This window comes from Larus michahellis, chromosome 8 (genome assembly GCF_964199755.1).
Source record: "Larus michahellis chromosome 8, bLarMic1.1, whole genome shotgun sequence".
In the NCBI taxonomy this organism is placed as follows: domain Eukaryota; kingdom Metazoa; phylum Chordata; class Aves; order Charadriiformes; family Laridae; genus Larus; species Larus michahellis.
In genome coordinates, this window is record NC_133903.1 from 41,649,528 (window position 1) to 41,661,534 (window position 12,007).

Here is a 12,007-nt window from a genome sequence, read left to right on the forward strand (position 1 = left end):
AAATTCCTGGAGAAAAGCTTTCTTCCTTTGAGCAGTCAAAGGAGCATGAAAATTGGCAAGTAGTTTCGTATTTGTGAAATAATATCAGAGTCCTGGATCAATAACCAACTATGAATCCCGGCTTATTCTCTATTTCTTTCTGCTTGGATTATCAATGGTCTTCTCCTTTTTCCTCACTTCTACTAACACTTTGCATTAAACATTTACGAAAGATTTATTCTTCTTGTTAATAGATGTGTTGTAACTTTTCCATACCTTTGCATTTATAAATGCATTTGGCTCAGTTTGGTGCATTTCTTTTTTCCTTATCTGTGGTCATCACGTAAATATAATACTCCCTGGCTACAAAAAAATTCTTCTGTAATATGAATGATGTGATACGTCTGAGGGAGTCAGAAGCACCAAACAATAAACACTGTAATTTTCAGCCTAAGATAATATGATGATTAAAAAAAGAAGTGCGTGGATCAGTTCTCAGTCATGTTTTATTTTGGGTGGTGGTGGTGCGTGTTGCTATAACATAACAAAAAATGAATGTATGTTTCTTTTCAATATTTGAAAACCAGTTAACTTTGCAGCCAGCATGTATTTGACTGTATAAGTTCATGCCTTTCTGCTGCATTAAGAACGCGCCTTTAAAAAGATTAAAGCAATGTAAGATTAAAGCAATGAAAAATCAAATTGAGCCCTGCTAAATGAATTGAATATCCCACTGCTCTAGCCTCTGCCTGAGGACTTTTATTTCAGTACACTTCTCAAGCGTAGCTCTTAACCAGCACACAATGAGGGTTTTTTTTTTTAAAAAAAAAAAACAAAAACAAAACCACAACCAAACACCAAAGACACACTCCACAGCCAATTGCTTTCAAGTGTTGCTTTCTGGGAGCTGACCAAGATGGATGAGGACAGGGCTAACTGTGTTATTGTTCCAAACTTGGAACTGTGCTGCTGCTGTGATTAAAGTCATGAAGGCAAGTAGGCATGCTTAGGGCAGTTATCTCCTCAGATTTTGGAGTTATTTTAAACTGCATTAAAAGCTATGATGCCATTGTCAGCATGGTCTCTGTATCTCAGAGGCAATGTATGATTACTCAGTAAATAAACTGTTCAATATGAAAGGGTTGCATCAATAATGCTGTACTTCTCATTCAGAAGGTGCATTATTCTGATCCTATGAGTTCAACCATATCCCAGAAAATTACTTTCTGGTAGGCTATTCTCATGCTTTGTTCTTTTAAGCAAAAATTAAAGGTAGTGTGTATAACGTCTGATGCTCTTCATTTTTCTTTCTTGTTTTGCGTATTCAAAGTATTCAATTCAGTGTCAATATTTAAGGCATGTTATTTTTCTAGACTTTCTGACTACATGCTGTATTTCTCTACGGGTAAGCGGTATATACACAAAATATTCCTATAGGAAGTTACTGGAGTCTCATCTCATTACTGATGAGGGTAGTGACTCTATTTAGATCCCCTACAATGGGTAAAAATAGCGTGACACAGGGCATTTGGAGCCAATCCAGCCTTTTAACGGAATTTTTCTAAATTGGGTCATTTCCAGTTAGAGAAGCTTCTGAGGACTTGCATCCTTTTGAAACTGCTGATTTACTCCTGTTTTCATTTGCAAAAATATTTTCAAATCAGTGGTACCCCATTGAGCCCCAAATAAGAAGCTGTAGGGAGGAAAGCATGTTTTTGCTGAAATATTTTGTAGCTGCTGGAGTTTCTGTCTGGCTTTATCAGCTGTTTGTAAAATATTACTAGCATGGAGCGTTGGTCACAGTAGTCTTAGTGATACTGTAGGCCAACTGTGAGTATTTCTGACTGTCATTTATTCTTTACGGAGTAGAAGTATATGGCACAGTCATTAAAATATTAGAGGTCTACCAACTCTCATACAAGCATACAGGTATTCCCAGTGGAGCTGAGCAAATTGGTTGGAAGTGTCAGTATAATATGATAAGCAATCCGGTGATCACGTATGAGCAACTTTCTTGTACTTTCATGGTCAAGAAGACTTTGAATAGATGTTTCTTGTCAGTGCCCTTGGTAGCTTATTCAACGCCTGATTTTTGTTTAACGTTTTCACATCAGGTGCTGAAACGGCATGCTAATGTGTGCCAATTTATAGCTCAGGCTGCTGTGGGAATGTCATCCTTGTTGCTAAACTAGAAAACACCGTTACGTGGCAGCATGTGAATTAGGATGATGTAATCCTCAATCAGAGTTGTTGTAGGCTATGTGCGATGACTGCAGTCCACGTTTAGCAATGCTGAAATAGGTCCATGAAGTGTAGGCCTGTCGAATAGGAGATGTAATGGGGCAGACTTCATGCAGGGCTAAGGTGTGGCTCTTGCAACACACTGAGTCTGTAGAAATAATTGTAACCATATTTGTGTACCCGTATCCCTGAACTTGAGGCTGTTTTCACACCAAGCCAATGCCACCAACTTGAAGAAGGGAGGGAGAATCTGATGTGTGAGGGGGAAACTTTTAAATATATCCTTTTTTTTTTTTTTTTTTTTTTTTTTTTTTTTTTTTTTTTTTGTTTCTTCCCCAGGATCCTTAGTAAATCTTCCCCAGGATCCTTAGTAAATCTCCCCTCAGGGGCTATTTATAATAAAAGGAATCATTGCAAATACATCAGCTTCATTAAAGGATTACTGCTTTTTCTGTTATACTAAGACAACTATGCTTATACATGCAAAATGTTAAATTTTCCTGTTTTGTAGATCCCTAAGATCTCTAGCTCTTGCTAGAGAAATAAATCTTTTGAGAAGTGAATGACAGAAAAAGAAAGGAATAATTTAATTCCAGCAGTGATTAGTGTATGGTGAACACAATTTAAAACATCCTGTGATACGTGTTGGTGTATGTTGGCATGCTGTAAGGAAAAGCATGGATGGTGCACTGCAAAGTCTAAAGCAGAGCAGAGATCTTCCCACAGGTGCTACAACTCAGTTCCTCTCCTAACTCTCTCTTGTTTTACCCTTTCCCCTACCAAAACCACACGGTTAATGTCAGACTTCAGTATCGCTATTACACATAATCATTATTGCACATTATCATCTCTGTTTCTCGTATTAGTGGCCATGGTTGTCTCACCACAAAGAACATTGGCCCTTAGTGTGCGGCAGTCTGATAGTCAGCGCAGCTTCCTGCACTCCTGGTCCCCAAGACAAAGCAAACAAGGGTCCTTCAGCTATTTGTTTTAAAGGGAATACTTCAGTTGAGGTGACAGGGGTCCATCCCTCCTCTGGGCGGTAGGTATCGTGCCGCTCAGCTGTCGTGTGCAGAGTAGGTATGGCCAGTGCACTCTACATAGGGTACGTTTCTAGGCTGAAAATGCTTAGATCACTCCAACGCTATTTTAAGTGAAGGTGGAATGGTTGCTGGTGTTGCTGAGGTAGGTAGTTACACTAAATAGAGATGGGTTTCCATTCAGCACTGTTCAGTGGAACTCATTGTGATCAGGGGCTAGGAATACTGTCTGTTCTAGAGTTAGTGAAATGCTGTCCTGCTGACAGATTTATGGTGTTATCAACACTTACAAAGTGGCGAACAGTAGTACAAGACCTATATGTTGTCTATGCTTTTTGCTGACAGAGTATAATGTTAGAGCTGATATTTTTTTAGCAGTGAGTGATGCAGATATAAATTTTCTGAAATTAAGATTTTACTGTGTAAAAACATGGTTGTGCTTCATTTTGCCTGCGATATTTTGCCAATATTTTCCCTTGCCATTATGAATGCTAAATGATGTTTATTAAAGTTCCCTGCATTTTATTATGTTATTGTTTTCTAAGTCTTACAGGTTCTTTTAACTTGCCTTGACAATTAATATATTTCCTTTGTTTTACTGAACAAGAGAAAGGTTCATGCGTTGTCCTTTTTATTGTAGTCTTCTAATTCTGTCTTGCTTTCTTTATGACCCTCTTTTCAATATTGAGAACATAAATGTGAAACTCTATACCACTCATTTTGCTAACAGTCTGAAATATGTTATCACATTAAAAAGGGCTTTTGAAGGGTGAGAATGAGCCAACAGATATTCACATTGTGTGCTCTGCTATGAAAGACACTTTGGAGGTCGTTTTTAAAGAGAAAATCAATCTTCAGCTTTGAAAGCTTTGAAATTGATTTGAATTTGGCCAAGGATGTTAAGGTTCCTTTTGTGAAATGAATGAATGAGAGCGCCAAAAGAAGCAATATTGCTTCAAGATGCAATGAAAAGAAAAAAAATTGCCAATTCTGTGCCCGCTCCTGATCTCTAAATTGTGAGTGTGAAGTGATTAATTCCTGTGAAACACTTACATTGTGATGCTTCCACCGTCTTAACAGCTTCTAATAAATTTCCCATTTTCTGAGTCTGGGATATATACTTGCCATTTCATTGGCCGTTTATGATAATGAAAAAAACCCAACCCAAAGCTGTGAAGTACAAAGTCAGGAAAAAACAAAAGAAAATCTCCCATGAACTGAGACTGCAAAGTTGCCGAGCCTCTGTGCTGACGTGCGTGGCTGAGCCTTGGAGCTGGCATTGAAGGGTTGTCTTCTGACCTGACTCCAACCATTTAAGATAACAGACCTTTTATGTTCTCCAGCAAAAGATAAGGTTCACAACTGTGACACAAACTCTGTTTTGCGTTGTGTTTTGAAGGTAGACTTGGGAGGGTCAGGATAGGTTATGCTTTCAGTATTACTAAATAGGTGTTGTAAGATGCTGTTTATTATATAAGCTGTGGTGCAGAAGGCTAAGAATGATTCTGGGGCCTTTACTGATTGGGGTCTTGAACGGTAAATGGCGGTTGTAAAGTTAAACTCACACAAAAGCAACTGTAACTTATGAATTCAAAGGTGGAGTGCTGATACCATAGCTTGGTTTGGTCCTTTTCAGAGATATTTTGGAAGTTTTAGAAATGCTGGCCATTTGGATAAACTACTTCAGAGAATTGTTGTACAGAACTGCATGATTCAAAAAAGTTTTAAGTGGTGTAAATCATGCTGTTTGTATTCTTGTGTAGCGTGTAGCTGTCCGTTTAGCAAATCAAACACCCGAGAACTCTGTACGTTCACTTTATCAGAACGAGCTGCTGAATAAACATCTCGTCTTGTTTGATGGTGAGAGCAAAGGCTGTTGAAATTAATAGGTTTCCTTTGACTTCAGAGTATTTTGAACCAAGCCTTAATGTATATGCATTTTTAAGCCAGCAGAGATAGCCTTTTAAAAACAAGCTTGTCACTTTAACACATTGAGCCTCAAAGTGAGGATTGCTTTTTGCATCTAAAATTTCTCTGTAGGAGTGAGAACTTGCCACCAAATTGTTTTTTTAGCATGTTACAATAAAACTGCTTGGTTGTAGCAGGAACACTTCACCATAGGTTTTGTCAAGACAAACGTTAAAAAAAATCGTGAAAGGGTATGATGCTTTTAATTCTGCGTTTAATTACTGCAAATTATTATTACCTTGCTATTTGAGGGTGGTAGTGAAGAAGGCATTTTTATTTATTATAATTTCTGCTAATGTCTTAATCTCATTTTGAATCTGCATTTTATAGCTTAATTCCAGATCAACAGTAGATTGTAGTTTTGTATAACTGTGATAAAGAGCAGAGCCCCTCACTACGGTGTATCCAGACTTTCACACTCTGAGATCTAAGGGAGCAAAAAGCTTAATTATTTATGTCAGATTGAAAAAAACCCCAGAACTCAGATGTTTGCTAGGTCAATGCTCTGAAGACTATTTTCACTTCTTTCTTTTTCATGTTTCTGCGAAATTTTTGTTATTTTAATTTTCCAGCCAACCGGGGAGCAGGGATTGCGGTGCTGTGATGTTGTCGTTCCATCCCTGTGGTCATCCGCCAAGTTCTGTAACTAGATCTTCAGCGTGTCTCCATTTCAGGGCGAAAGCTCCTTATGTCAGGAGCTTTGAGGATTTCTTCCCGGCTGCTGTGCATTTCCAGACACTTCTGACAGCACTGAGTAAATTGCATTAATGGGCTCAGAGGAGAGCAGTCTGCTAGTTTTAAAATCTACTCTAAAATATTCCACTGTTGGTGAGTGATTACTTGTCTCTACACAAAGAATGCAGGAAATGAAAATAAAACGGACAATTTAGTTTTTGATGCATTTCACCTAGATAAATAGGAAGACACTTAAAAAATGTTAGTTGTCTTTGAGAGGTCTCGTCGTATGTGGCATGGCTTAAGATCTGAAGTCACATTTTCAGTTCATGTATGTACTGCTGAGCACATGCATAGTCCGTGGAGCTTTTCAAACTGGTCGCCAGTAGTGTCACAATAGCTAGAAGGAAGGAGGAGTTTCACATTAAAAACTGTATTGAGTGATACAGCGTTGCCTCTCCTTTAGAACATGGAGTATTTTGATAGCAGATGATCCTACCATTCCTAATGCTTAAATCTGTTAGATTAAATCTATTTTAAATGTGCATATGCAAGCTAGTCCCTTTTTACTAGGGTATACAGTAGCGGTTTCATAGTTACTGATATGATCCAAGTTAGCTATAAGAATCTCATTGATTTGAGTATTCTTCGGAACAGATTCTCAAGGTGCACCACTTTAAGTTTGATTGGACTCTCCCTTCTCTATTTTGATTGGATTAATTCAACCTTTTTCTAGGATGCTTACTCTTTGAGGGGGCAGGGGGGGAAGGGTCTGGTGGTATGTAGCTCCTACTTAGAGATTAAAAATAACCTTTTCAGCTCCATCCTGCATCATTACATAAAGTAAAAGATCATGAAAGGCAGAGGTCACTTGTGAGCAGTAAGGAGCAAGTAACTTAGGAAATGAGAGGGATTTGTTTAAAAATACTTCTATATAATCTAGAAGAATATTTTTCAGGCAGTTTACTAACTTATGATACACTTAATTTGTGTAACAGCAAAAAATACTTTTTTCTTTTCTATAACATATTACAACTTGTAATTAAGGAAACATGGATCACTCCATTAACTGTGAAAGCACTTCTTCCCACTATCCTCTGCTCTTCAGCCCAGGTACCCTCATACCTTGCTCAGACTGTTCCCTTAGATGGACTCAAGCATCTGCATTGGTTTCTGTCTGTGTGCAACACTTTGCTCTCTGGCAAGAGTACCATGCCTCTGCTGTCCGTGGAGGAAAAAAAGCTCCTTGTGGGTTTCCCCCCCCCCCTTCTGTCTCTTTCTAGGGCAGGATTGTGTGCAGTGTATCTCTCTTGCTGGCTCTCTCACACCTTTGCCAGGCAACACTAAAGATAACACCTCATCTTTTTATTTCCCTGTAGAACACTTTTATTCAAAGTGCTTGTTTGTATAAGAATGTGCTAACCTGATGAAGGTGCATTCATTTCTTCTTCACAAGTCTTTCTCTATTTATAGGTTAACCATTTTTGTTCAGCCACCCTTGAATGAGTATGGGTGCACAGCAAACCTCCACTAGTTTCTATTTATCGTGATTTCAGGAGGGAAATGGTATATACAGCACGGACAGCAGGAACTGTGATCCTTTTCTGTCTGAGCGTGAATTGAAAGATTCCTGATAGGTGACTTGCCAAGATTAAGCAAGCTCTGTCAGTCCCAGTTTGGAAATAAAATACTTTCTTCCATGTTATTAAAAGCAATCTGTTGGAAACAGGTCTTTCAGGTAGGCTACTAGAGAGATAATGTCTCTATATTGTTGTAGCTGAACACAGGTTATAGGTTATGCTTATTTTAGAAGTAAGAGCTTGTCACAGTTGTCAGAACTGACTCGCAATTTGATGTATTCATAACCTGACCATGCTGCTCCTGTTCCTGTTGCATGATCCGGTGGGCCCTGCAATAAGCTTCGCCCTGTACCTGGCCATTCCGTCGGGGCGGCAGAGGCTGCCCACAGAGTGGTCTGCGCAGCTGGTCTTTTTCCTTCAGCAGGCCTGAGACAACCGTGCTCTGACTGGGGGTAGGGCTGGGCAATAATAACAAATCAAGAGATGTGAGCTAGAAAAAGGTGCCTGGGGAGGACCTGGGTCAGAGAATGAAGTGACTCAGGGGTGATTTCTGCTGTATAGAAGTCAAAAAGAGGAACGGCGTGTGGCTGCCAGGGCCCGTGGCATTGCAGTGTTGCATCTCGGTGCTCTGTCAGTGTGTGCCTCTCTCCTTCCAGCTCCCTCCCTGCAGCAACAGCCCTTCGTTTATTGCTCTCGGAGATGTATTCCTGTCTCTCCCAAGTGACCCATTCCCCCAGTGAGAGAACTGCTCATCTAAAGTGTAGTCCGAGGAACAGCTGCAGTTTAGTTTGGAGGACTACAACTTCCTCAGTAGCCTGGTCTTGGTTTTCTTGCTGCAGAATTGGAACTTCTCGTGGTGCCGCACTGGGGACCTACAAAGCATGGAGGCCTAAGCAGGAGCAAGTCTGCTGCTCCCATGGCTTATTGTACAATTCCAGCTAGTGTTCTGGATAACGTATTCCCTGAGATGAGATGCTGTACCTCTCATCTGTCACTTGACGTGGTGGGAAGAAAAGCTGAGACTGTCCAATTTCATTGGACCCATATTTGCCCTTTGGAAAGGAGGTGGGTTCCGGTAGGAGCAAAGGAAAGGATTGCATCTTGTAATGTAAATGTAAAATATTTTGGAAAACTACTTCTAATTTTGGACTGCTGGTGTTTTGGTATTCAGTGAAATGGTTGTTTGGAGAACGGCGACTTAAGAGAAGTGGAGCAATTGTGAGACAATTTTGAGTTATTATATACAAGCTTAAGGTGGATTACAGTTTAACTTTATTGGCATAGGATATGGACACTGCTTGTGAAAAGTCAAAATCCTAGAATAAGTTTAAATACAGAGTACGGTAATGATCCCTTCTGTCTTTGAAGAATTCAGTTTAAATCAGGATTTGACAAATAGACTGCATGTGTCTTTGTAACAAGATTTGACATCATTAGACGAGTACATGCTTCAGCTGTGATGATAAAAATTATGTCATTCATAATCTTGTCAAGAAAAGAGTTATTTCAGTGATCAGTTAGCAGAAATTTTTGCGAGGGTTCGTCAGTCTAATTCCTTTGTTTTCCATATGGCCAAACTACTAATTGTCCGTAGAATATTCTAAAGGTGACCATAAATCTTTGCCATAAACTCGAGTATGTGCGCTAAGAAGTTGACTGCTTGAAAGTCATGGGCCTTGAGTGTTGGTGCTTTCTATTTAAACTCAAAAGAGTATTCTTCTCGAAAGAGTAGAATAGTTTCTATAACAAGACAAACAGTAGTTCAACGTGGCAGTTGTTGTTGTCTCCGACACAGTTTGGAGCTTTATCGTCCACCTTCGGAATACAATGTGTTTTAGTAACTTTGGGCAGATATTTTTCTGTGATTATAAGCTGAACGAAAGCTCTATGAGCAGCTTTTTTTTTTTCATTACCATATCATAGCCTGTAAATCATGCTGTATTAGTAAGGGCTGGTGTTTCTCACAGGGAAATATTAGTCGTCTTGACATTCTTCCAAATTTGTTAAAAGTTTTTAGTCAGTGTGGTAGAGGAACAACTGCTAGGCATTCGTGTACATGCATAGAAGTCCTTAATTGGCTAACGGACGTACTTCAGTATTATTCCCAGGAATTAAACATGTTGTGTACTCTGGTGGTATTCTTAGCTTGAGAAACAGATAACATGCAATATTCAGTGAGTCATTGTGCCCAGCACTGCTTTTCCTTCACAGTGGTTTTAAGGAGGATGAATGCTTTGCTTTCCCATCTCTGTGTCTAATTTTAGTAGGCCAGCGGACAAGAGGACTTTCAGGCCACTTTCTCAGATGATGGCATCCAAAACATTAAAACTGTAAAATGACCTGCCAGTTTTAGGTCAATTTGGGGGGGATTTTCTGATTTTCTTAGTGAGTTCTGGTTCAGCAAAGTATGTTGCAAGTAGGTATGGCTGGGTTTTACTACTGTGCTGTCGAACATTGTGTATAAAACATCTCCTGCTTTCTGGCTAAGTACACAGGATCATGTTTTAGTGTTAATTTGTGGCACTCCAGTAAATGGTCATGAGGGAGATTTGGTTGTATCATTACCAAGCAGGATTTGGCCCCTAGTATGTTGGCAACAGTCATAAAGGAACCATAATATTTTCTTTTTATCCTTTTGTGTTAATGGACTGTTAAGGGTAAATTTCTGTCTTTAAAGGAAATAAGATCTTGCAATTTAAGGTATCTGCTTTTATATTTTCTTACCTAGAGGGTGACTTGGCCAGAATATAATTGTATCTCTCTCTTTCTTTCTCTGACGTGTGCGTGCGCACACGCACACACACACACAAATAAAAAATGAGGATTTGTCAGTAATATTTTGGTAATTTTGCTAATACACATTTTGTCCAATCTTACTACCAAATATGTTTCACATCAGAAGTCATGTCTGAATTTGACTTTACTGTAAATTTCTGCTATTGACAGCAGAAGAAATTCATCATGCTCTAGATAAAGCTATTTAAAATAAGTTTTGCAATCACAAGTGTCAATGTAAACTAACCTAAAACTAGTGTAAGGAACTTTTGCCACACACATAATTACAGAAAAGAAATGAAAGCATTTAAAAACCAGTGATTTATATTGTATATGTTTTGAAAACTCATAGATTTGTTTGAGACAACCTGCCAAAACAGCATTTGTTTTCTTGCAGACTTCGTTATAACAGTGCTGCACACCTGAAGTCACGTAGCAGTGTGTTTAGAGGCATTCTATTCCTGAGGTTCTTTCCTAATATTTAGCCCATTGTTCTTATGTGCTTAAGCTGCACTTGAAAAGCTTTTTAATATGTCGGATTTTCATATGTGTTTGTGTATTCATAGAGGAAAAAACCTGAAATTTTGCATCAGTGTAGACATGAAAAACAGTTGATTAATTTTACAAACTGACAATTTAGATACTGGCCAACCCAAAGTGTCTTTCAAGTGATGTCTGCTGTGTCATGAAGTGGTCATGAAACTGCAGCCATGTGTTACAAAGTGATTATTGGACAATTGCTTTAAAAATGTTGAAAAATGAAAAAGTGGGAAAAGGATTATTAAGATGATTTCAGTTATTTCCCATTTGGTACCTGAAAACATCTCATACAGTGTGTTTGATTTTAAATTTTTAATTAAAATATGGTTTAAAATTGCTATAAATTCAGTGAGCTTTGTGGAGATAAAAAGTTTGCAGTATTGGTTGAATTCAGTGTTACCTATTTTCATGCCCAAAATCTCCCATACACAAATGAAAATAAGAAAATGAGTTAATATAATCTCATTTTGAAAATCAATTCTGCAAAATGATTCTTGCCAGAAACAAAACAATTGAATTGTAATGAACAAAGTTTTATATTTACAATAACTTGATCAATCTTTTAAATTAAGTGTTGCTTTTGACTTGTTATTAAAAGCATTTCAGTATTTAGTTTTCTGCTGTTTATGTTTTTTCAGGATTTCTCTATAACAAAGTCTCTCATATATTTTTTTTTAACACAGATATTTATCCATTCCAGAACTAATATTTGCTACAACCAGAGACTGAAATGGTATGACTGGAGCTTTAAATAATTTGGCTTTGACAGCTCCATCGTTTTCTGAGAACTTGGAACGGAATTTGGGCTCTGCTTCTGCACTATCCTAGGTTATAATGCCATCCTTGCCTAATGAGGGAGGTATGCTAGTCTTGGATTTTTAATATAGCCTATTAATTATTCAGTATGCTTGTACCTCTAAGTTGCAGCAAAGGAAACGTTTGTATTTTTAGTTTATTTGTATATATTATTTGAGAGATAAAGATGTTGATAGTTACAACATTGGTTTTCAAAGATAACCATGGAACTGCTCCTCTGACTTTGAGTTCGGAACTACCCTATCAAAGCACAATTAAAAGAAAAGTCAGAAAGAAGAAGAATGGAGTCATCACTGCAAATGTCGCTGGCACGAAATATGAAATTGGTAGGAAGCTACGTATTTTGTTTTCATCCTAATAGCTACTGATGTGAGGGAATTACTAACTAATGGG

The 12,007-nt window shown here is 38.3% G+C and overlaps 1 protein-coding gene across 8 annotated transcripts in view; it reads left to right on the plus strand.

Moving 5' to 3' along the window:
- The window catches only part of TTLL7 (tubulin tyrosine ligase like 7), a 74,353-nt gene that overhangs the window by 9,104 nt on the left and 53,242 nt on the right, over positions 1-12,007 (plus strand). For 5 of the 8 annotated variants that reach the window (XM_074596816.1, XM_074596808.1, XM_074596815.1 and 2 more), the window contains 2 exons: positions 11,482-11,657; positions 11,812-11,940. In XM_074596816.1, the coding sequence (XP_074452917.1) occupies positions 11,633-11,657; positions 11,812-11,940 (154 nt within the window). In that variant the 5' untranslated portion in view covers positions 11,482-11,632. Of the gene's footprint in view, positions 1-5,800; positions 6,057-11,481; positions 11,658-11,811; positions 11,941-12,007 lie in introns of all 8 variants that reach the window. The other 3 variants (XM_074596811.1, XM_074596814.1, XM_074596813.1) reach the window with 2 other exon arrangements.